This window comes from Equus caballus, chromosome 2 (assembly GCF_041296265.1).
Source record: "Equus caballus isolate H_3958 breed thoroughbred chromosome 2, TB-T2T, whole genome shotgun sequence".
NCBI classification, from domain to species: domain Eukaryota; kingdom Metazoa; phylum Chordata; class Mammalia; order Perissodactyla; family Equidae; genus Equus; species Equus caballus.
In genome coordinates, this window is record NC_091685.1 from 47,521,821 (window position 1) to 47,546,540 (window position 24,720).

The window sequence follows — 24,720 nt, forward strand, 5'->3', positions numbered from 1 at the left end:
CCGTGTGAGGAGGGGACCTAAGAGCCCTGGGCCCTGACCAACAGCTGGGTGGCAGCGGCCACTTTGCTGGACAATCTCCAGGGGCAGGAAGCCTCCCCCCAGTGGAGTGAAGCAGACTGACGCCCTCGGAGCCTCCAATGAGCACCTTGGAGTCCAGCTTCCGACTTCTGTCCTGCATGAGTCTCTGAGGAAACGCTCCCCCTGACCTGCTGCAATAAACTGCCAGTGACGGCCGCAGTCCAGATGCAGGCAGGGCTCTGCGGTGAACCCACCAGCACCAGGGGGACCTGGGAGCACAGCAGAGCGGCCCCTGGCATGTCCCCAATTCTGCTCCTCCGAGGCCACCTCAGAATGCCGGAGTTAGAAGAGCCCCCAGAGACCACCGGGTCCAACTTCTTTGCTTTTCAAATAGGGAAACTGAGGCAGAGGGATCTTGCCCAGAGTTCGTAACCAGGCAGAGGCAGAGCCAAGACCAGGACCCAGGCCCTGACCCCAGGCAGCCAACCCCACAGCCCTCCCTGCAGGCGGGCGGCCCCCATGGCCACATTGGCCTCTGTGCCCTCTCGAGTGTGAGCACCACAGCCCACCCCAGCCTCACACGGCACCTCTCGATCACCTCTCCAAAGCGTTGAGCACCTGTTCAAAGTCGGAAAGGCAACCCCTCGGGTGACGACACAATCCCGACAGCCCCACCACTGGGAGAGACACACGGCCCGGCAGCCACACCTGGGAAGTTTTATTAATTATTCAAGATTGATGCCAATTTAGTGTGCTTTCTTGCCTGGTTTAAGAGTTCTGTAAATGTTACAGCTTCTGTCAAGAAATTAAGCTGCTCTGGAGGCCTTGGGAGCAGTCGGGCCCACTCTACCACTCTTGACACACACTCGACATACCAGTATGGCCTGAGCAACCTCCTACCTCAGGAAGCAGCTGGAGAGGGAGAGGAAAGTGGCACATGGGGCCAGCCAGGGGAGATCCCTCTCATCTGGGCCCCACCATGGCCCCCATACAAAGATCCCCTGCTCCCCGAGCCCAGATCCCCACGTGGAGTCACCCACAGTGATGAGCTCGGTCCTGGGGTTGAGGTCACAGAGGAGCATGCAGCCTGGCTGGGGAGGAGGACAGATCAAGGGGAGCCAACCTGACCACAGACCAGCCTGATCATAGACCACCCCAGAGTGACCACAGTGGCTTTGGCTTGACCACAGCTGCCCAAAGTGACCACAGCTGCCCTGGCCTGATCACGAGCTGCCCCAGCCTGACCAAAGTTGCCCGGAGTGACCACAGGCTGTGGGGGTGAGATGGCGTGAAGGGCAGCAGTGAGGTGCCACCACGAACAGCGTGGCTAGTGCAGGCCGAGTTCCAAGAGGGGGCACCTGGAAGCAAGAACAGTTGGATTTGGGGTCCATGGAGGCAGGTGGCCGCAGGGGAGGTGGAATCCTACTGGCCAGGGTGGTCATCGTCCCTAGAGCGTCCCCAAGGGCTGCTGGGGTGGAGAGGAGCTGAAGCCCTGAGGTGGTAACCAGCTCCAATCCCAGAGCAAAGTGGGAGCCAGCCAGAGCCCTGGACTATAGACAGACCAGTGGGGAGAGACTGGGAGGATGGGGTGATTCGGGCGAGGATGGGTGGGCTGGCAAGGAGTGGAGGCCATAGACAGCAGGTGGGATGAGGAACTTCCAAAGGCTCTGCCTCAGTGGTCGCAGCCATGCACACATGGCCAGGGCCGCAGGGGCCGGCTCCCCACACAAACAGACTGCACTCACCCCAACAGTGGAACCTGCAACCACAGCACTCATCCTCCTCACTCCCCCCAGGACAGCCCTGCAGCCCCTGTCAGGGCACCACCAGGAGAGGCCTGGCCGAGGTCACCTGGTCAGGGCCCTGCCCGGAGCTGTGGCGGCCCCATTGGACAGAGCCCGCGGGAGCAGGCATTGCCTTCGCTGCCCTGCCCTGCCTCTCTGCACCAGCCTGACCTAGATTCCGCGCCCGCGTGCCGGCAGCCAGGCAGAGCCACGGCCAGCTTGGCACCAAGACAGGCAGGCCAGATTCCAGGGCAAATGCAGCCACACAGCCACCAGCCCAGCCCACCCAGGGACACCCTGCCTCCAATGCCCCAGACAAGGTCTGTCGGGAGCTGCCTACAACCTGGCCCCACCCCTTCCCACAGCCTGAGCCCCACAGCAGGCCAGACCAGCCCCCCAGGACCAGGGCATCCCCTTGAGCCTCGCTGGCCTGTGCAGTGTGCCACATGCCCAAGCAGCCATCTTTGCAACTCTGTGCCACCTTGGGTGTGGGGATGGGAAGCCATGGCATCGACTAAAAACACAAAAATCCTTGAAATTAGAAGCATAAATCCTTGAAATTAGAAGCATGTGCATGCAAACCAGCCCCTGCCATAGGCTCCCAGGCCTACAGGCCTTGGACCCAATCCCGGGCTAGGGGGCCCATTCATTCAGCCCCTACCTGGGTGTACCCCATGTCATCTATCTTTCCCCACCTTTCTCCCTCCCACTTGTTCTGCACCCCGCTCCCCACCCCCAGATGTCAGCCAATGTTTATTAAGCACCTGCTGTGTGTCAAGCCAGGGGGTGGGCAGAGGAGGGGCCCCAGAGCATTGCAGCCTTTGCAAAGCCCAGGAAAGATGAGGCCACTTCACTAGAGAGCAGGGGCCTTGGAGGGCTGGGGGCCTCCAACCAAGCGCAGAGATCTTCTGGGTGGGCCCAGAGCAGGAGGTGAGGGGCTGAGGGCACGAAGGGGCTGGAGCAGGGCTGGAGCATCCAGCCGGGGTGCCCTCACTGTGAACAGAAAAGCTCTGCCCAGGACCCAACTCAGGCCCCACACTCAGAGCACCAAGGAGCCGGAGGACAGCGAGCAGCAGGGTACTGCCTGGGGACCCTCCCCGGCCGCAGCACCTGCCGCATCACTGTGCCAAGGATGGACAACCTGTCGCAGGGTGCTCACCTGAAACCGTCCTCCAAATGCTGCCTGCCCCGGGTCTTCCATGACGATGCAATTCTGTGTATAAATTATTCCTCAATTTCCCCCATCGCACATTCAGGTAACCACCTACTTAGCGATCATCAGTAGAGCGGAAACCACTTAAAAATCCTGGTGGTAGCACATGTGTCTCCAAACAAAACCGAGTGAACAAGTCAGAGAGGCTAAGACTAGCGGAGAACGTGTCGTGACGGGGGAAGGCGAGGCCGCCCTGGGAGAGGCCGCAGAGGGCTCACGGCGGAGCCTCCATGAGGTTCCTGGCACATGGAGTGGGCCACACCAACCAAAACCGTCCCGGAAGCCTGTCCAGAGCTCCACCCCAGACCGGACTGGGCCTCTACGCCCGGGAGGGGCTTCAGGGCCCACTCCACAAAGAGGGGCCGGTCGCCGCCAGGCAGCGGCTCAGCAAGCAGCCTGGAACACCCTGGGTGTCGTATCACCCTGCCAAATGAGCTGAGTGCCACCCCAGTCCTGGGGAAAGGCAGCCCCAGCGTGAGGAGCCGGCCGGCCCCACCACCGGGCACTGCGACAGCCCTGATTTAATCACTGTTTGCGCCAGAGGAACGCTGGTGCGTAAGTGCAGACATTAGAAGCCACTGAGACTCTGGGACACAAGAGGCTGACGAGGGGAACGAAACTGGCCTCAAGACCATCACGTAGAGACCATTGCGTGGAGACGGGTCTCTGCAGGGGGTGTGCCTGCGTGGGGAGTGGGGCTGGGGGCCCTCTGGGGGCAGAGCTGTGCCGCCCACTGCTAACCCAGGTGCCCAGAGCCCTCCTGGCACACAGTCTGTTCTTGCTAAGCGTTTACTGAGTGGCCTCCTCAGATCTAGACCCAGGTGGCATGGACAGCCAGGCTGGGGGGTGGGGGCACTGCCTCGGTGACACCCCTACCCAAACCATCTTCGCAGGGAGATTTGGCTGCTGACCCGCGAAGAGATGCCAGAGGGTGCCACCTTCCAAGAGCGCAAGGTCTGCCCATGAGGTCTCAGCCACTGCCGGACTCAGACTGACTGTCCCTCCCTCCCAGGCACCACAGTCAGAGCCGGGTTCTAACTCTGACTCTGCTCCTCCTAAGACTTGGGCAATGCGCTGAGCAACTAGCAGGTAGGAGACAGTGTCTCAGGGAGGCTGGGGGTGTGCACGTACAGCTCAGGGAGGCCCGGAGTGCGGACATACAGATCAAGGAGGCCAGGAGTATGAACACAGAGCCCAGGGAGGCCAGGGGTGTGAACACAGAGCCCAGGGAGGCCAGGGGTGTGAACAGAGAGCCCAGGGAGGCCAGGGCTGTGAACAGAGAGCCCAGGGAGGCCAGGGCTGTGAACACACAGCTTAGGGAGGCCAGGGCATAAACACACAGGTCAGGGAGGCCCAGAGTATAAACACACAGCTCAGGGAGGCCAGGGTGTGAACACACAGATCAGGGAGGCCAGGGTGTGAACACACAGGTCAGGGGGGCCAGGGGTGTGAACACACAGGTCAGGGAGGCCAGGGTGTGAACACACAGGTCAGGGAGGCCAGGGTGTGAACACACAGCTCAGGGAGGCCAGGGTGTGAACACACAACTCAGGGAGGCTAGGGTGTGAACACACAGCTCAGGGAGACCAGGGTGTGAACACACAGCTCAGGGGGCCAGGGGTGTGAACACACAGGTCAGGGAGGCCAGGGTGTGAACACACAGCTCAGGGAGGCCAGGGTGTGAACACACAGCTCAGGGAGGCCAGGGTGTGAACACACAGATCAGGGAGGCCAGGGTGTGAACATGAGCTTAGGGAGGCCAGGGTGTGAACACACAGATCAGGGAGGCCAGGGTGTGAACATGAGCTTAGGGAGGCTGGGGTGTAAGCATGGAGCTCAGGGCCAGGGCACCTGGCAGACACATTTTCCTTTAAGATGAGAGAGAGACCCTGAGATCCTACTTAACCAGGGGGCTCCTACACAGATGGTGGCAATCGTCAGAGCCTGGCGGGAGGTGGGAGGGAGGCCCCCTAGCCGCCCCAGTTCAGCGCACAGCACAGCGGCTCAACATACAAGCAGCTGCCGGGGGCACTGCCCAGGCGAGCAGTCCTGGGCATCTTGTCTCAGCTTCCCTGAGGTCCCTGACCCCACCAGTCATCTTTCCTTTGCTTTTGGGCTCCTGAGGATGACAGACCTGGGGTGGCGACAGGTCACGCTCCCTGCCACACGGTGATTGCCACACATGTCCCCCTGACACGCTTTCACCCACAGACTGGGGCGAGTCAAGCTGAGGACAGACACAGCGTGGGGAGCCACAGGTGCTGTGCCCTTGGCCTGCCCCTCTCCTTGCCCTCTCCCCCCAGCTCCCCGTGGATCGCGTGGGCCCCAGCAGCCATCAAGTGCCACACTTGCAAATGTTTATTTTTAATTTAGAGTAAAAAAAGAAAGAAAAGGAGGAAGAGGGGCAGGCTAGTGGGGGTGAGTCACTGGGGATGTTTGAGAAAAGGGTAGAGGGAGCAGCCCCCAGCACCCCTGAGGGCAGGACCGGAGCCACCTGCCCTGCCTGCAGGTGCCGGTGCCGCCTTGACGCGGGTGAGCGCCTGTCAGCCTCTGGGTACATCGCTCCCCTCCGGCTTCTGCTCCGAGGAAAGCCACCTCTTTCAGGGAGTCCTCGCTGACCACCTGAAGTTCCTCCGTGCCCCTCAAGGGCGGGAGGCCCTCCAGCGGACTCAGCCCCCGCTACACCCCTAGGAGGAGGGGCCACCCCCGTCTCAGTAGATCTTGGTTCCCCGGGGAGCATCTGAGCCGCCCGTTCACTCGGGGTGACTGTGACCAGGAGAATCAGGCACCCTGGAGAGAAGCCGTCAGGGCTGGAAACTGAGGCAGAGGGGACAGTGACCCTGCATCACAGCCCACCGGGCTGCTGAGGAGCATAGGTCCCCCAAACCCCTAGTCCCCTGCAGTCCCACCCCATGGCCAGACAGACCCCCAACCCCAGAGAGGGCATGAATGGATGGGAGTCTCAGTGAGTCAGGGGCAGGCCGGCCCAGAATGGCCACTCGGGGCCAGAACTCATTCCTGTCCCATGGATGGAGCCACTGGCCGGTCAGTCCAGGCTGGCCCCCCAAGAGCGGCATCCCATGTCTCAGCCCACCCTGAGGGAGCCCTGAGTGCCCCAAATCCCGGGCCACCCCGGATAGGGCTGGCCAGCATGGTGACCATCAGCACAGGCCCCAACACCACTGCAGCCACACGTGGGCACCTGAGGCCTGGAGAGCCCAGACCCAGGGGTTCTGCGGACGGCTCCCTGCTCCTTAACAAGGGGCCGGGGTCCTGGGGGCCCAGGCTGGACAAAGACGACCTGAACCAAAGATGCAGCCCCGCCTCGTGGTGCCGCCGTCATGGCGGCAAATCTCAGTGTCCCTTCCCACCTTACCGCTCTGAGACTGGCCCTCAGCCAACCAGGTGCAGGCCTTTCCCCCAGGCCCTGGAACAGGGTGGGAAGGGGGTCCTCTCCCTGCCAATCCCCCGAGGACAGGTGGGCTCCAGGCATAGGGGTCCTGCTGGAGGAGAAGCGCCTCCCTCCTCCCATCAAGACCCCCGGACAAACTGAGGTCAGAGGAAGGCCCAGCTCCAGGAGGGGAAACTGAGGCCAGGGTGGGGAGGGCCTCCTGAGGTGTAGGAAGTCCCCAACGTGACCCAGCAGTCTCCCTTCCATCTTCCCTCCTGCCCTGCAGGGGCCAGGGAGCCACCGACAACGCAGTCTGGGCACCACCAGAGGCTGTCTGCTCCAGGCTGCCTGGGTCCAACCTGGCCTGGGGGTTTTGAGGAGGCTGAGCCACCCCAGAGACCTTGTGCATCATCGGGAGCAGCACCCAGTGGTGACAGCTGAGTCACTACCCAGGGCTTTTTAAGGCACAGCTGAGTGCCAGGGGGCAATTTAGGTCTTTTTGATGAGACGGGAGAACAGGAGGTGAGAGCCAAGCACGCAGTCGTGTGCCCGCCAATGCGATGCCCCCAGATCCTGCAGGGGTAGGGACCCTAGCTGCAGCATGAGAGACTCAGGTAGGACAGGAGCCAGGCGCCCCAAGGTGGGATGTGCAGTGAGTGTCCCTGGCACAGCTGGGGGTGGGTCTGCCTTGCTGCACGATGTGGGGGGCAGGTGTCGTGTCCTTGAGAGGGGCTTCTGAGGAGGGAGGGACCAGCAGCTCCACCCCAGGCCTGTTCTCCTGTCCCTGGTGGAAGCCAGAGGAGGCAAAAAGTGGAGGAAACCCAGGAGAACGTGTCCTGTACTGTTTCTGACACGAGATCTGGTTCTGGCAGCTGGGTGACCCCAACTGCAGCTAGAGGGGTGCGAGCGGGCTCCCTGTGCCCTGATGCCTCACATGGGTGTGTGTAACTCTCCCTAGGCCTCTGTCAGTCCCCATCCGTCCCTCTGTCTGTCTGCTCTCCTGAGAAAGCCCCCAGGAGTGTGCACGGCCCAGAGCCTGTCCTTTCCTAGCTCCTCAGCCGTCCAGCTCAAGCTGGCAATCTCTGCAAGCAAGGCAAGGGGAGGACGCCCTGGGCAAGGCCATCAGAGACCCACGGGTGGTGGGGCGGCAGGATGGGGCAGCCCGGGGAGATGCCCACCCTGCCTTGGGGGGTGGCCACGGCCTTCCACAACTGCAGCCCCCCCAAGTGCCCACCTCACTTGGCCCATGTCCCAAAGTGCCTGGGGGACCCCCCCAGCTCAGCCTGATGAGCCCCCGTGCAATGATGCTATTTCCTTACAGACACAGAATATAATAATTCCCAATAATGCCAGGCCCAAAATAACCCCACAATGTGCCGCGTGCTGAGCTCCTACCAGAGAATGTAACTGAGTCAAACACAGCTGCAAGTCGCTTTAAAAATACCCTAAACACACACACACACAAACACAAAACCCGCCGCGAGGATGCCCACCTCCGCCCACGGCCCTGCTCGCAGGTATGAGGGTGAAGGTGGGGGCACGGGAAGGGAGGGGGACCCTGCCCTCCACCCCTGGAAGCTGATGGGAGGCCCCAGGCGGCAGTGTGACGGGGAGGGGTGGACGGGGCTGGAAAGCGTGCTCAGGGCTGCAGGCCACTGCCCTTTGCCTCTCACCCACGTCTGAGGCAGAGTCTGACACCCCACTCCTCCCCAGCCCTGCCCCTGAGACCACTTGGAACAAGTGCCCCCTCTCCAGCATCCCCAGAGGGTGGGTCTGGGTGAGCTCACCTCTGCAGGAATGCGGGGCTGCCTAGGCCCCCACCTTCCCCCAGACCTGGCCCTCTCTTGGGACCCTCAGCTCCTACCTGCTCTCCTGTGCTCCCTCTGCCAACCCTGGGAACTGCCCCTGAACCGCCACGCCAGAAGGAGGCAGAGGTGGGCCTATTCGGCAGCCCCTCGTCCGGCTCTGTTGAGGGTGAGGCAGAAGTCCCCGTCCACCAGCTCTGGGCCTCTCCCAGGCCGGGTGCACAACCAGGCCAGGGAAGGCGGACGAGGCCCCGGCTGGGCCTCTGGCAGCTCCAGACCCAGAGCAGCTGGTGCCCAGTTCCAGGTGCCCACTGGCCTCAGCTCTCACGCCAGAGGGCCCTGAGGACGGCAGCTCCCTGCTCCCCACAGCACCAGGTGGTGCACCTGAGAAACGTGGTCCAGCAGCTCTCCTTCAGAGGTGGGCCTCCCGCCCACTGACAGCCCAGGGGGCCCAGATGTTACAGAGGCCCACCCAGACCCCACAAACGGCTGGAAAAGCCCACTGGTGCCCACACCCTCCCCCTCCCCAAACTCAGGGGCCTCATGCGACAGGGGAGCACATAGGACCCCACACCCCAGGATTCCGGGCAAGAAGGCTTGGGTCAGCCCTCAGGCCACCCTTCCCAATAAAGGGGCTGGGCCCACACAGGGCATTGCTGGTCCAGCCCCTGCAGAATGGGTGGCCCGTGGCCCGTGGCCCTGGACACAAAGATCCTCCACAGAACGACACTGGTGCTCAGCAGCCCCCTCCGTTGCAGCCCACCCCCCAGACGGCAGCCACACCACAGCACGTGGGGCTGAATGGGTCACTGGAGGGAGGGCTGGACAGGTAAGGGCGACGAGGACAGGCCACAGGGAAGGTGCATTTGGATGCTCCACTCAGTCTCTCAGGAGGCAGCTCTGCCCATAGGCTGGCTTTTGTTCTTGGGGAGCAGACCCCCTACCCCCTCTCTCACCCCTAAGCCCACCAAGACAAGCAGAGGCCCGTGCCCTGCCACCCCCCCAGGCTCGGCTGGGCGGGCGGCCACCTGCTGCTATGGAATCTCGCTGTGGCCAATGCCGCTGCAGCCTGAGAAGTGGGCCACAGCCTGGCCTGGAAACTGCGTTGCTCAGAAACTGGCTCCTGTGGTCACGGGATCTGCCTCTGCTGCAGGCGGCCTGCAGACAGCCTAGGGCAGCAGAGGCAGCCTTGGCCCCAGCCTGGGGCTGAGCCCGGAGCCCCTTCCTCAGGGAGCATCCACCCGCCCAGACTTGGGGAGGGGCTGCCCACCTGTCCCTGCCCGACGGCCCCAGGGGGGAGCCAGCCTGGGCAGCCCCAATGCCCTGCACCCTGGCGAGGCTCAGGCGTGGAGCTGGGTGAGGAGGTCTCCAAGCCTCGGGCTCTCAGGTGCTTCCCTCCCCGGGGGCTGGGGGCCTCCCTCACTGCCCCCTCCCTACTTGAGGAACACAGGAAGGGCTTTTCCTGTAGCCCTGTTCCAATGTTGGCCACAATCCTGGGGACACCGGGAGCCATAGCAGCTCACTCCAGCTGGGGGGACACAGGGGACACACACGCAGGAGGGGTCTGCTGGAGTAGGGAGAGGGCATCCCAGGGGCTGTCAGGACCTCCACACTGCCCACAGTCACGAGGAGCCCGGAAAGCGGCAATGGGACGTGGACGCTTTGGCATGGCCGTCCTCTGCAGGGAGGCCAGACTTCAGGCACAGGGTGTGGACAGAGGATGGGACAAGGGTGGAGCCCTGCCTCTGTGAGGAGGGGTGGCCCTGGCTCCATACCATGGTCAGTGTGCCCTGGCCCCATGACCCCCTCCATGAGGGAAAGAGGGACCAGCACCCAGTGAGCGCCTACTGTGTGCACAGATGCTCCTGTTTAACTGGACAGCCGAGGACCTGGCCTGCTCCACTGCCTCCAGCCCCCCGAGCCTCTGCAGGTCACCACACCCCAGCCTCAAAGTCCTCGTCAGGAAAATGGGGCAGTGACAGGGCCAATACTTCAAGGACTGGAAATAACATGTGTAACAGGGTCTCCCAAGACCCAGACCCACGGCCAGGCTCCCAGGAAGGGAAGCTTGCACCTGCCTCTGGTTGGGAACCCTGGCCAAGCCCCCCGGCCCCGCTGTCCAGGAATTATTTAGGTGCCTCTGCAGGCCCACCTGCTCTCCCCTGGGTGGCTGGGGGCAGATGAGTGACCTGTGAGGAAGCTCCCCCAGCCCTCTGGAGGGTGTGTGGACCCTGCACCTGCTCACAGTGGCAGCTCCCAGAGACCCACAAGCTGGGGGCAGGGGCAGGCAGGGAGGGACGGGGCAGGCAGGGAGCAGCATCGAGGGCTCTCCGTCCCCCCGCCACAGGCAGCCCCTCTCCCCAGCGTTTGCTCCAGGCCAGCAGCTGCTGCCTGTGAGATGAAATACTTCCTCTGCAAGCAACACAGGGCAGAGGGCCACCTGCGGGACCCAGGCCCAGCATTTCCTTGGGACCCTCTAGTTTGCTCCCTGAAGGTCCTCGTCCACGGTCCAGCGCCCAGGCCCAGCTGTCCCCTGGCCTTGTCTCTCCTCCTGTAAACCCAGGTGGACACAGTGCTGCCCTCGACTCCTGTGAAGCGAGACAGAGTGACACCAGACCCCACAGGGTCCCTGGGGGTTCTCCCTCCCGGAAGGGGAGCCTCAAGGTGGGAGGGACAGTGGCCGCCCTCCACACGTGCTGCCAGAGGGACCATCGGCGCAGTGCCCCAACAGAGGCCCTGCTCGGTCTGCCCCCATGTGCCCGCAGCAGAACACAAACCCCACTTTACAGCATTGGCATTTCTGAAGGATGACAAAGATCCCAGGGCTCAGAACGTGTTTTTTGTGTGAACAGACACTTCCGCACAGTGTGCCGGATGACAGCACCTCCCCACAGCTCGGGCCTGAATCATCGCCTTCCTGGCAGTCCCCCTGAAGGCCGGGGGCAGGGAGCCCACAGCACATTCAGGCCAGGGCCAGTGGGACACAGGAGGCCGAGGCCCACAGGCCCCTGCCCTTCAAACGGGGCCAGCCTCCCCGGGAGGGGTCTCGGCCACAGTCACCAGGGGAATTGCTCTCAGCTCCCAAGTGCAACCGACCCTTTCAGGGCAGGGCAGCGTCAGGGCCATCCACTGTGCCACCCCAGCCCACCTGCGTCACAAACCCACAGGAGAGTGGGGGCTGAAGCTCTGTGGGTTGGCCACGGCCAGTTCCCGGGGCTGGAGGAGAGGTCCCGGGGCAGGGGGCTGGGGCCACTCTGGAGGTGGGGCCCGCAGAAGGGGTTAACTGGGCTTCCCAAGGGCCAGTACGGCCCCTGAGATCCATCTTCATTAGCCATGTTCTCAGTGACAGCTCCTGGGCTGTCACTGCAGGCTGCATCCCTCGGCGACTCTAGCCAAAGCAACTATAGGGGTTGGGGAGGGACCACTGAGCACTCACAGCTCTGGACCCCAGACCCCATGGTTAGGACCCAGAGCCTGCCCACCACCCCCTGCCCTCAATTCAGAGGCAATGGGATCTGGGGAGTTGGGAGGCGCCGTGGCCCCTTGGTGACATGGAGCCATCAAGAGGCCTCCGTTCTGGAACGCCAGGCCCATCCGCGTCCCCTGCCCAGGCTCTGCCCTAAACTGCACCTTGACCTGCTCCCAGGAGGCCAAGCAACGGGCTCCAAGCGTCCCGCTCCCAGGAGCCCATTTCCCCTCACAGTGAGCAAGGAAGCTCCAGCTTCGTGGAGAAATCGCCACCTTCTAGCACGCTCCTCACCTTCTCCCCGGGGTAATCATTCACTCCACAACCACCATCACCCTCTTTGTACAGATGAGGACACGGAGGCTCAGAGAGACCAGCATCTGGCCCAGGAACCCACAGCCCAGGACGTGGCAGGGCTGGGATTTGAACCCAGGCGGTGGCCCCAGGCCCACACTTGGCCTCTAGCGAGCTGCCCAGGTCCCCAGGGGGGAAGCTGAGCACACAGTAGGTCTGGGTGCAGCAGGCTGGGCTGGGGGTGGGAGGTCCTGTGCAGCGCCAGGCTGGTGAAGTAGCTCCTTTGATGTTTTCTGAAGGCTGCAGGAAGATGTCCCAGAAGGCCCTGTCTTCACTGTGCCGCTCAGGGAGGCGGCAATCAGAGGCTCTCGGAAAAGTGGAGCATTTCGTGATTAGTTAACAAGGTGCCCACAGCACCTTTTAGCTCCACCCTGTGCTGAAATGGTCACCAACGAAGGAAGGGAGCCCTTGAAATGTCACAGGGAGACTTGAAGGCCTCTGGTCAGCATTTTTCAAATGCAGAACCAGGCCCCTCACGGGAAGCGCTGCCCCATAAATACGCCATGCGCTGCCCCACACCTCGGAGCTCAGCCACAGGAAGGGAAGCACCTCTGCCCCACCAGGCTGTCCCTGACAAGCTCAGGGTGCAGGCCCGGCTGGGCAGGTGGCGTGGGCTCCCCAACTCCTCTCAGGAGACCCTGGTGGAGGCTGAGCTCCACCAAGGCTCTGGGTGAGGAGAAGCGGCCTTGCTCACCCTGTCCCAAGGAGTATGAGGGTCCAGGGGCTGAGCCCAGGGAAACTGAGGCCCACCGTGCCAGCAGCTGCCCCAGGCCAGGGCCAGCCTCTTGATTATGTATCAAGGCCACCTGCAGCCACCACTCAGCCCTGGCACTCTGAAGCAGAAGCTGAGGGCTGGCGGTTCTGCAGGGACTGTCCACGTTCCGGGGAGCAGGGAGCATCAGGGGCAGGGTCGGAGGGACGGGCGGGCAGCAGGGGTCACTAAAGGCGGCTGGGCCAGAACTCTACACCCACCCTCCCAGCTACTGCCCACAACTCACTATATTAGCCCATTTCACAGGTGAAGTCATGGAGGCCGAGTCCCCTGTCCAAGGCCACACAGGGCTGGTGGCAGAATCGGGAGCCCACTCAAGTCGGCCCCACCCTGGGGTGGCGTCCTCGGAGCCCTGGCCCGTTCTGGGCGGGGCCTGGGCTCCACCCCCCAGGCACAGCCAGCCTGGAGCAGAGGCCCTGGGAACAGGGGCCACGTGTGGGTCTGGTCTCCACTCTGAGCACCACAGAGTCTCAGGATGGGAGGCGGCAGCCCTGATACTCGGCCAGCTCACCCCCTTCCCTGGGAAGCCCAAGAGTGAGAGTGTGTGCACGTGTATGCACGAGCACCAGGTGACACACACGTCTCCGCAGGTCCGGGGGGGCGGGGGGAGGAGGCCACAAAGTGGGTGTGGATCCTGCAGGTTGCAGGTGAGTCGAGCACTTTGGCGGCTTCCTCACACAAATTCTGGGCTGTAAGTGGTCAGCCCTCCCCAGACCTCCCCAGCCCCAGCTTGTGTGCAATGGAGCCCCACCCTCCTGGAGCCTCCAGCCCACAGCGGTCTGACGCGTAGTGGGAGCTGAGAAAATGGGGTGAGGAGTGTGCTCTGATCTGTGGGGGTGGAGACCCCAGAATCAACACCCCAGAGGCTGCTGGGAGCACAGAAGGGGTGGAAAGAAGGAAGGAAGAAGAGTCGTGGGGGACAGGACTGGGGCTGGTGGACATCCCCACCCAGGCCACTGTGCCCCAGAGGAGGACACACACACACACACACACACACACAGGGCTGGGGGCTGAAGGAGCCCCAAGTCAGACTCAGCCCCAGGGAGCGAGTGCAGGAGCGCCCGCTGGCCCAGGCCCCTCTCACGGCCTGGGCCAACCAGCTCTTCCCTGGGCTGGGCAGCCAGCAGCCTCCTTTGTCCTTTGTGCTGGGCAGGCAGAAGGGACAAAAGCTGTGCTCCCGGCTGGCTGGCTGCTGCCGCTGGAGACATCTCCCAGGAGCCCTTCCTCCCCGTGCCGTGGATGCGGGCCTGTTATACAACAGACCTAAGAATAATCCGGAGGGCGGGCAGTGCAGGGGAGACGAAGCCAGCCTGCCTCTCGGGACCCTCAAGCTGGGGGTGGGGTGGGGCCATCCACACCCAGGTCCTGCTTCTGCCCAGAGCCTGGGTCCGTCAGGAGGCCCGAGGGGCACCCAGGGTCGCACCCACCTCCAGCACCTGGGAGGTGCTAGAAGGCCCAGGGCCATCTGTGCCTAGTGGCCCTTGGGGTCAAAAGTCCTGGCTGGGCCTGTGATGGCCCCAAAGCAGGCAGCCGCAGGGAAGCCGGCTTTTCAGTGGGGGTGAGGCCTGAGCTCCTGGTGGCTGCTCCTTCCCAGAAGCCCCCGGCAGCAGGGCCCCAGCACACAGGGCCTGGGGGCTGCAGTGGACACGGGCGCAGGACGGCAGAGGGGAAGGCTGGCCCACAGTGACAGGAGTGCCTGCTGGCAGCCCACCCCCTAGCCCTGTCCCCTGCTGGAGCAGGTGGCAGGCAGCCTGCCGGTCTCGGGCAGACTCCCGCCCTTCCGGGGAGCAGGCGGCAGGGCGGGTGCGACAATTAGCAGCTAATGAAGTAGCCCTATTAGGCGCAGAGTAACAGAATATATACAAATTGGCCCATAGCTCTTCATCTATTGCAGACATTAAAAATTAAAATCCAATTACAACTCGTATTGTCAAACCTGGCTGCTGCCACTTACCGCAACCCGTGTGTGGGGCAGGGGATTATGTAACCTGAACTCTCAGCTGCAGGGAGTGAGGGCCTCGGGGAACCAGGGCCACCTGCCCCCATGGCTCCCCCGGAGGGTCTGCAGGGAGTCTCTCCCACCCACAAGCCCCTCTGGCACCTAAGGGACCCCACAGACCTGGCCCAAGCACCAGCTGAGGAAGGTCCCTGCCTGGTCACTCCCAGAAGGGGCCACTGCCAGCCTGCGGGATGTCCTCCCAGTGACCCCAGCTGTCCCCAACAGCAGTTATGTCGGCTCTGCCAAGAGCAGCTGTGTCGGCGCTGCTGGTGGCTAGTGACAGACATGCCCCCTGGAGACCCCACCCAGCCTCGTGCTCACCATTCACCCTGGATGGGCCGGGGTCCAGGATGTCAAGGCCACTAGACCCACCCTCTGGGCAGCCTGGGGCGCAGCACACACTGCCTGGCACATGTTCATGCAAGTTCCAGGCCACGAAGGGTCAACTCTCTCACCTCCCGGGGCAGCCACAGCCTCTGGCCAGGTGCAGGCCAGGACAGGGCCACCAAGCATCAGGCCTCGGGGAAGGGGGCTGTGGAGACCCTTCAAGCATGGCCGACGGCACACACTCCACCTGCTGAACGCCCACCTCCCCCACCCTTCCTGGAACCCCAGACTCTCCCCGTAGGACCACGCAGAGGATGTGGCTGTGGGTTCAGTGCAGAGGGCATATGACAGGGTGGGGGCTGCCGGTGTCTTTAGAGCCAATTTCTTCCGTTATCCCAGGCAAGGGTCAGAGTCCTGGGGGACACATGCAGGCCGGCCCCTGTCCCCACCAACCAGGAGAGATGATGATGACCTCTCATCTCTGACCTGCCCCCCAGACCCTGGGACCTGAACTCCCCTCCATGGCTGCAGCTGTATGACTGAGATTGTGGGCTCAGAGGACTCTGGCAGGACACAAATGGGCCTCCCGTGACAGAAGCACGTGGGCACATGGCCCAGGCACCACGGGAACTGAGTGTCCCCTCTCAGGGATCAGGGCATAAAGTGACAGAGAGGACACAAACCAGGTACCTTTCCATGGGTGAGGGGTGGAGAAGGCCACGGGAGAAAAGCCAGCCTCAGTAGGGAGTCAGCGGTCACTCTGTCTGCCTCAAGGGTTAGTGGGCAGGGTGGGCGTAAAGGGGAGGGAAAGTGAGAGGAGCGGAGGGGAGGGGAGGCCTCCCGCGTCCTTGGCATCTTTCCTCAGCCAGCTCCAGAAGTGCCCCCATCCCCTAAAGGATGCCCCATAGCTCTGCCTGCAGGCCCAGAGCCCCAGGAAGTACTGCTTCGCCACCACTACCACCAGCACCCTACAAGAGGGCCTGGGTGGGGCCATCCCAGAGCCTGGCTGGGTCCTGGCTGCCCCACCAGAGCCCACTACGCCCCTCCTGCTAGTGCTGGGAGAGGCTGGCTGGAGGCCAGAAGCAGCACCTGCAGCCCAGGCAGATGTGCCAAGTCCACCCGCTGCGGCATGGTCCACCCAGCACCTCGCAGCAGACCCAAGTGGCTGCGCCCCTGTTGCACCATCCACAGGCAGCGAGGGGACCGGGCGCCCGGCCTGAGCTGAGCAGGGCTCCGTCTCAGCACAGGGTCACAGCCCCATTGCGACATCCACCCTAAACCAGGGGAGGAAAGTTCGCAGGGGGTGGCCCACACCTGCGGCCTCCAAGAGAGCCCAGGACCCCTCGCCTGCCGCGCGCAATCCCGCACCCACATCCCTGCCCGCCCCCTCCAAGATCGGGGCCTCCCCTCCGCGGTCTGGACCTCAGAAGCAGCTCGGCCCACCGGGAGACCGAGGCAGCCAGGGCGCGAGGGGGCAGCGCGCGCCCCCTCCCCATGCCGCCTCGACCCACCGCCCAGGGCAGCGGCGCCCCCGCGCGTTCGCCGAGCCCCGGGCGCAGCAACAGGAGAGGCGCGGCACCTACTGTGCTTCCGCGGGGCGGCTCCCGCGTCCATTGTCTCCGCGGCGGCGGCGGCGACGGGGGCGGGGGCGGCCGGGGCGGGGGCGCCGTCAGCGGCCGGCCTGGGGCTCCGGCTCGGGCTCGGGCAGCATCGCCCTGCTGGCTGGGGCGGCCCGCGGCGGGCTGTGCGCGCGGCGGGTTCGGCGCGCTGACACTGCGCCCCGTGGAGGCGCCACGCGCGGAGAGCGCTGTCACTCGTGCCGCCCGCACCACACCCCCTGCCCGCCCCGCGCCGGGAGGGGGCCGGGGGCGCGGGCTCGGCGGCGGGCAAAGCGGGACGCAGGGCACAGAGCCGGGAGGCGCAGAGCCGGGCGCACAGTGGGGCCAGCCGGCCCGCCCCGCGCGGGCCGCAGCCAAAGTACTTTCCCCGCAAAGAAGCACCCGGCCTCCCTGCTCCCCCAACTTCCCCCTCCTCCTCCCTCCGCAGGGCCCCAGCTTGCGGACCGGGAAGGGGGCGGGGCCGAGAATCGCTTCCCCATCCCAAGGCTGGGCGTTTGCCGGACAGGTGGCTGAATGCAGCCGAAAGGGGTGTTTGCCAGGCATTATCCCACACACTCCCACCCACCGCCACCCTGGTGCTTGAAGGGAGGGGCCTGGGCTCCCCCTCCCCCAAGATGTAAGGTGGCACGTGCAGAAACCTGCACAAGAGCCTGGAGCTGGAGCTGGTGCAGGTAGGGTGGCAGCCCAGCCCTGGAGAGCTCCTTGGCCGGGCAGGAGGCATCCCTTAGCTCACACCAGGGGGCAGCCAACCCTGGGTGGGGGCGTCACTTAGCGCTGATGTCTTGGAAATGTGACCCCCAAGCCTGGGGAAAAGACCAGGAACAATAGTGGGAGCTGGCCCACTGCCTCCTCTCCCCAAACTGGCCCTGTGCCCGGGGGCAGCCACCAGCCCCAGCACACTGCTCCCTCCCACTGCCCTGGGTCCTGGAGAGGCCCCAAAGCTGCGACAGAGACAGGCCCTGGACCCTGGAGACCCTCCTTCACGGGACCTCCCTGCCAGAGCACGGTGGGCAGCAGTGGAGGAGCGGAGGAGACAGGTCAAGAGAACGTGCCCAGCTGGGCCCCAGTGTCCAAAGAAGCCGAGACTCCCACCGGCTGGCCCTGGTCTAGTGACTCAACAGGAGACAAGATGCGGGCCCACGTGCTGGCTCCCCACAGACCCACAACTAGCCCCAGCCAAACCCTCCCCTCTCTGGGCCTCAGTTTCCCCAGGTATAAGACCTGCTGGTTTCTAAGGATCTTTCCAGGTTGCTGCAGCCCAGAGGTGTTCCTGACTTTCCCCAAGCCACACAGCAGAATGTTCGTCTGTGCAGTAGATCCCAGGGCAGGATGCCTCCCGGTGCCAAGGCTGACCCGCGAGAGATGGCCTCTTGGCACCTGCTGGGGCCAGCTGAGCTCGCAAGGCTTCCTGGGCCCACAGGATGAGGGCCGAGCTCTGACTCGCAGCACAGTCTGTGTGCCCAGCACTGAGAGCTCCGTGCCTGGGCATGCATTCCAGGGATGCTTTGTCGAGCTGAGATCCGGCAAGCTGTGGCAGCCTCTGCTCAAGGTAGCACCAGGCATCCCCACCCGGCGCAAGCTGGCAGCAAAGACTCCATCATTATGACTATGAAGGGCTGTCAGAGAGATGCGTCCAGAGCTGCGGCGGCGGCCATTAGAACCACACCCCCTCTGAGGACGGCGGTGGCTCCAGGGGGCCCAGCTCGGTGCTCCCCTCTCAAGAAAGGCTGCTTCCGGGCTCCCTCGGCTGCACTCACCCCTGGCTTCCTCTCCTGGAATGCTGTCTCCATCAAGTTCTCTGCTCACCTCCCAGACCAGGACCTAATGCCCAGGCCAGGGTAGGGCCACCCACTCCTCTCTCTCCTCCCCACCCCAACCCCTGACAGCATGAGCCAGCCCAGGACCCTGAGATGAGGGAGAAGGTGGGCATGCATCAGAAGGATGGAGGATGGAGATACCCAGAAATGTGCAGGGCGGCTAACTGAGGCCAGCGCAGGATGGGTAAGAGGAAGGAGCCTCCAGAAAGTGCTCAGGAGCTGGCAGGCATCAAGCCTGGGCCAGAACAGGACTGTGCTCAGAGGCTCCCTGACATTCTATGGTCACACCAGTGGGTGCCAACACTTCTTGGCTTCAGAGACATCACAGCACGGGCCTGGCCAAGCAGGGGCTGGGGGCTTCCTTCTGCATTTTGCCCGTTCCCAGGCCCTCCAAACTTTCCTCAGAGTGACAGCCCTGAGCACCCCTCCCACCACTAGCTGAGAGAACCAGGGGGTGCAGGCAGGTGGGGGACTTCTAAGACGCCGAAGGAGAGCAGGGACCTCAGGCGGGCGGGCGGGGCCTGTCGTGGGGACCTGATGTGGTGCATGGTGTGTAGATGTGCCCACCACGACTGCCAGGTCCTCTGGGGGCAACTTCAGCAGCCAGGGCAGACAGCCTGCCCCCAGCCCACCATCACCCCCGCTGAGAGCTGCGCCGGCCACTCTTCCTTCCCCGCATCTCCCAGATGGGCCCATATCCAGGCCTCCCTCCAGTGCACCCACCCACGCTGCTGGGACACCAGCCTGAGCAGGTTGGTTCCAGCTCCAAAACCTCAGGGCCTCCATACTCCCATCACACATCAGAACCCTCACAGCCTGGCACCCAGGGCGCCCCAACCACTGGTCCCTCACTCCTGCCTGGTTTCTAAGGCCTGGAGCAAGGCACCTCTTCCAGGAAGCCTTCCCTGGTTCCCTTTTCCCTCACACTCGCCACCTCTGAGACTCTGCAGCACCCACGGTCTGAGCCACAGAACTTCACTCGAGATGTCACAAAGGCTTTGTCCTTGTTTCAAGTCTGTGCTGCCCAGCAGGACTATGAGATCCCTGCAGGCAGGGTGCCACGTGCCCACGGCTCCCCGAAACACACCAGCTGGGCCCAGCTTCGGGTGGCCTCCGGCGTGTGTGTGCTCAACCTCAGCAGAGAGGAGTCCAGCCAGGCTGCCCACAGCCCCGTGTACCCGGAGACTATCCCCGTGGGCGAGCTTGCCCAGCTCCGGAGTAACAGGTGGCCCCAGCGAGAGCCCAGCTCAGAAGCCCTTCTGCAGCCCGAGGTCACCAGCGAGGACACACAGGCCCAGAGACACACTCGTGGAGGCAGCAAGAGGCGCAGCAGGCGTTGCGAGCAAGCCGGCACACGCATGCAGAATCAATACGCCTAATTGGGTAAACGTGAGATTCTCAGCCTGCTAAATTTAGAAAGCATGTTTATTTTTCGCCAGCATCTGGTCTTAAGACGTCCCGTTCTCGATCACAACTCAAGACAACGTGCAGGGTCGGATCTCAGCCCTCCCGGCTCCTGCTTCCCACACACAGAGCCCGAGTCTGGGGCAGCCCTGGGCCGACCTGGCCAGCACTGGCATGGGTGGTAGCCAGGCGTCTCCCAAGGGCACAGGAGGAGGGCTGGGTGACCTGGCCCCCAGCCAGGCAGGGCAGATCCACCTGCCCCAAGACCCCCGGACACTGGCTGTGCCCAGGTGGTGCCGACCAGGGGAGGGTGGGCATGCTGGGAGCGCCGTCTGCCGCGGACCGAAGGTCTTTACAGGCACTGCCGGCCCTTAAGAATCATTGATTCCCGATACCACTTTTTCTCTGAGTGGGGAATGGAGGTGCAGAGAGAGGAAGGCAGCTGCCCAAGGTCCCCGGAGACCAGGTATCCTGCCCCCATGGGCCTCTCTCATCAGCGGAGGTGGGTGTCTCCATCTAGGTGTGAGCTGGGTCAGGGCTGAGAGACATGGCCATCTGTAAGGCCAGCCTGGACCCCTGGGCAGGGCAGCCCACATCTGGACAAGTGAGGTGGAAATGCTTGATGCCCTGTGAACATGTCAAGTGCCCCAGCTGCCCCAGGGCCAACCCACTGGGGCCCTCAAGGCCTGGGACCTGCAGTGGAGATGCCCATGGGATAGGGAAGGGTGGGAGGCTGGCAGGAGGTGGTGGGCTGCTCCCAGCCTGAATGGTCCAAGGCCAGCTGGGGCGAAGATAGTCGTCTGGGTCCTGCAGTCAGCAGCCACGGCACGCAATCAAATGGATGTGGTGGCCAGTGGGCCAGGGAGGAGGTGGGGCTGGTGGTGGGGTTCAGGGCTCAGAGAGGGGCTGGGCAGGGGTCTCACCTGGCCAAGCGAGGGGTGGCCGGAGGTGCCCCCTCCTGGGCCCCAGGGAGGGGCGGGATGGGGTGGAGGAGCACGGCCCCCTCTCCATCCTCCCTGTGGGCACCTCAACCCCCCACCAGCATCCCAGCACGCCTCCTCACAGAACACAGGGCCATGTCTGCTAGGCTCATTGTTCGTTCATTCACTCATTCCTTCACTCGCTCCTTCATTCCTGTAACCGTTCACAAACACTCGGCACACCCCCAGGGCGCCTGGTTAGGTGGCTGGGAATTCAGTGTGACCCCAGCCCAAGACCCCTACCCTAGAAGAGGCCTCCACCCGCTGTCCAGCATGAGACAAGCACCAAACCAAGTCGCCTGTGGTTTACAAAAACTGTCACAGCTGACACTGGGCGGGCTCCTGGAGGGGGCACAGCAGGAGGGGTCCTCAGATCGGGGCGGGGGGGGGGGCTGAGTTCTGCTCGGTGGGCGTGCGCTTAGCAGAGGGAGAGGGGCTGGGGGAAAGGGAGGCAGGGCCAGGGGCCAGATCACAGAGGGCCTTAGAGACAAAAGTGGGGAGGTATTCACGGGTCAGGTCCAGAAGATCATTGAGATAGATGGGGCAGGGTGAGGGAGGGGGCACTACTTCGGGAAGCTGCAGGCTGGCTGCAGGACACAAATGTGGTTCAGACAGGCGAGGCCCATTTTCTCCATAGAGATGGAGAAAAGTGGGGGGAACCTGAGATGCTGAGGAGCAGGATTTGGGCTCCAGACCATGGGGGAGGGGGTGCTTTTTGCTCAGACAGGGAGGCTGGCGAGGGTGGGGGGGTCTGAAGTACAGTTTCGAATGTGATGCATTTGAGATTCAGGCAGAGTGGTCCAGCTGGCCGTGGGTGGTGCCAGGCAAGCTTGGGCAAGAGTGAGGGCTGGATATCACGATGGAGATGACCCCCCAGGGTGGGAGTGGACCTCCCTTCTCTGGAGCAGGTGACCACTCTCAGAGAAGTAGGGCCCCGAGCGGGTTAGAGTGATGCCTTGCTGCTGCCCAAGCCCACCCCCGAGGCCAGCTGGAAAGAAAACAGACCCCAGAGACCCCCATCCCAGGGGCCAGGTCTGGGCTCACTGCTCCCTCCCCTGCCTGCCCTTGGCACAGAGCCCTGTGCCAGCATACATTGAGTGCCAGCTGTGTACCAGCTGCCCTGCCCGGTGGGAAGGCCAGAGGCTCTAAACTCCAGGGTGGTCCTCCAGCAGAACCCTGCGGAAGGGCCCGAGCTAGACTTCTTGCCCCTTCGCCCACTCCCCACCCAAGGTGTGTCCTGCCTGGCCCCGCTGCCTTCCTCATCTGCCAGGCTTCAGGAGAGGCTGCGCCTGGAGGCTGCCCTGCGCCCCAGTCCTCAGGGGCAGAGCAGTAGGGAACCAGAAATAGCTGGGCCCTCGGGCCACACCTGCCAGCCCGGACGGCACAGCCACCCTAGTCAGCCTCTTCAGTTCTCCCAAGCAGCTCAGGAGCTGCTGCCCCCAGGAGGAATGGAGGGAGGAGGGGCCCTCACATTTCCTGGCAAAGGAAAAGAGACACTGAGAGCCCAGTACCCCAACACTGGACAGAGCAGGAGCCCCTCCAAGGGTCGGGGTCATGCCAGGCTGGGCCTGGGCCTCCTGCAGCCCTGGACCTGGCCCCAAAGGACCCCAGAAATGCAGCCTTCGACCTCGAATCACAGCTGGGGCCAGGTGCAGAGCCACCTTGCACTCAGCCCCATGGGCAAGGGAGCGGCTGCTCCCACTGCCGCCCTCCCCACGCACAGGGAGGTCCTGCCGCCCACAGCAGGGAGGCTCACGGGGCTGCAGACTGCCACCTGCCACCTCCACCACCTCCCGCCTTACAAACACCCATCCACCCGCCAGCCTCGGGGAGACCCAAAACAGCTTCTGCTGAGCTCGGTGCCACCAAGGTGTCCAGAGAGCCAGCCCCCAGCACTGATCAGCCCAGAGGGGTCCCAGGCCCAGGACATCAGGCCCCATGCTCCCCTGGCCTCACTGAGGCAACACCCCAAGGCCAGGTCTCCTCCCTACAGGAAGCAGCACCCAGCCCTTGCAGCGCCCACCCAGCCTTGGCTGTGCACCGGCCGCAGACAACCTACAGACCTCATCCCAGCTCCCTTCTCCCTGATGGGTGCCCAGTGGCCCGCACCCCCTTCTCAGGCCAAACCCTGGGCTTCCCGCTCCCCTGCAGACTGAGCAGGATGGTCTGGGGTCTGTCTGCCTCCCCATCTGCCAGGAAAGCCAGGTCTCTGTCCTGGGGCCCAGCACAGCTCTGGTGCATGCCAGGCTCATGGTCCTTGGGGAGTTGCGAGCTGGAAGCCCCACACTTCTCAGAATAAACCTCCCCTGTGTGGCGAGCCTTGGGCCGTGGGGAAAACACTACGTCTGGGACCCCCTCCCGTGGAGGCTTAGGCCTCCCTGTTGGTCCAGGCACAGCGTCGATGGCCAAGGACATAAACGACTCACGGCTTTGTCCACATGGCCTGCCTGGGATCCACAGCCACACAGAGTGTCAGTGCACGTGGCACCAAGGCAAGGGGCTGCTGGGTCCCAGAGTGGGGACACAATCAGCCAGGGAAACCCAGTGGCCTGCTGTGTCTCTACCTGCTTGGGAGGGGCATTTCCTGGAAGAGAGACCCTCACCAGGCTCCACCAAGACTGGAGATTCAAACTGGCCGACTGACCTTCTGGGTCCCCTGACGGAACTGTGTCTAAACCGAGTCAATAGGCTGAGAGTGAGCAGCAGAGGGGAGCTGTGGGCTCACAGGACTAGGACTCATTCACTTCTCGTTTCTCTACTGGAGGCAGGGCTCAATTTTGCTTTCCAAAACCAGGCTGCAGTCTGGACAATGGAGAACAAGGACCCTCTGGATGAGGAGAGCTCGGCCCTGCCCAGAGGCCCCCAGGGGTGCCCAGGGAATGAAGGATCCCAAAGCTGCCACTGTCCAGGGAGCTGTGGCCACTTTTCCCAGTCGTAGATTGGCCTGAAGGTGAGTCCATGCGTCCTGCCTCCTCCAGAAAAGCCTCTGACCCTGTGCCAGACAAGCGCCGGCTCTGGAAAGGCAGCAGCGAAAACCACGGCGCCCTGTCCTCTGGCACAGGCTCCCAGACCCCTCCTCTGGCTGCTCAGCAGGAAGCTGAAGGCGGGAGCTTCAAAGAACTCTGCGCGGTCAGAAAGAGTCACTTGCAAGGAAGCAGCCGGAGGCTGAGGTGCGTGCGCAGGAGTCTGCCTGCAACACGATTTACAATGGCCAATGCTCAGAAGTTTCCCAGACGCTCGGTGATGGCTGCGGTGTCGCATCCCGCATCCGGGAACATGAGGCCGCCATTAAACGTCAGGCTCCAGAAGAAAATTCGAAGGACAGGAGGGAACTGTGGTGAATCCAAGCCCCCAGGGGTGGGCTTCTGGTGGAGGGAGCAGGACAGCGATGAGGTGGGAGGGGCCGGGGCAGCGGGCCCTGGAGCACACAGAGCTCGAAGGTGCAGGTGACGAAGGCGGATCTCATTTCCTCTTCATGCTTTTTCTGTATTTTCCAAAGCATCTCCTCCCTGAAAGTCTTGCTTTCACAGTCAGGAAAAAAGAAATACCAGCGAGACTGCCACTGCCACGGAGCAGGTGTGATGTCCCAGGGGAAGTGGTGGATCTGAACACACTTTAAAGTGGGAAAGCCCCCGGGGTCCACCGGGCTGTGTGAACACACTCTGGCTCCCTCCCCCAGCCTCATGGCCCAGAGACTGTAGCCTCCATGGCCCCTCCAGCCCCAGCTCAATAAGGACACAGACCCATTCGTGCACTCCAGCCAGCCCAGAG

At 63.4% G+C, this 24,720-nt stretch overlaps 1 protein-coding gene across 9 annotated transcripts in view; it reads right to left on the bottom strand.

The window, feature by feature from the left end:
• Positions 1–24,720, bottom strand: part of PLCH2 (phospholipase C eta 2) — an 83,077-nt gene that overhangs the window by 42,192 nt on the left and 16,165 nt on the right. Inside the window, exon 1 of one of the 9 annotated variants that reach the window (XM_023627487.2) lies at positions 16,713–17,131. The exons of the other annotated variants lie outside the window; for them this stretch is intronic. Coding sequence (XP_023483255.2) covers positions 16,713–16,743 — 31 coding nt within the window. The 5' untranslated portion in view covers positions 16,744–17,131. Of the gene's footprint in view, positions 1–16,712; positions 17,132–24,720 lie in introns of those variants that run through there. 9 annotated transcript variants of the gene reach the window in all.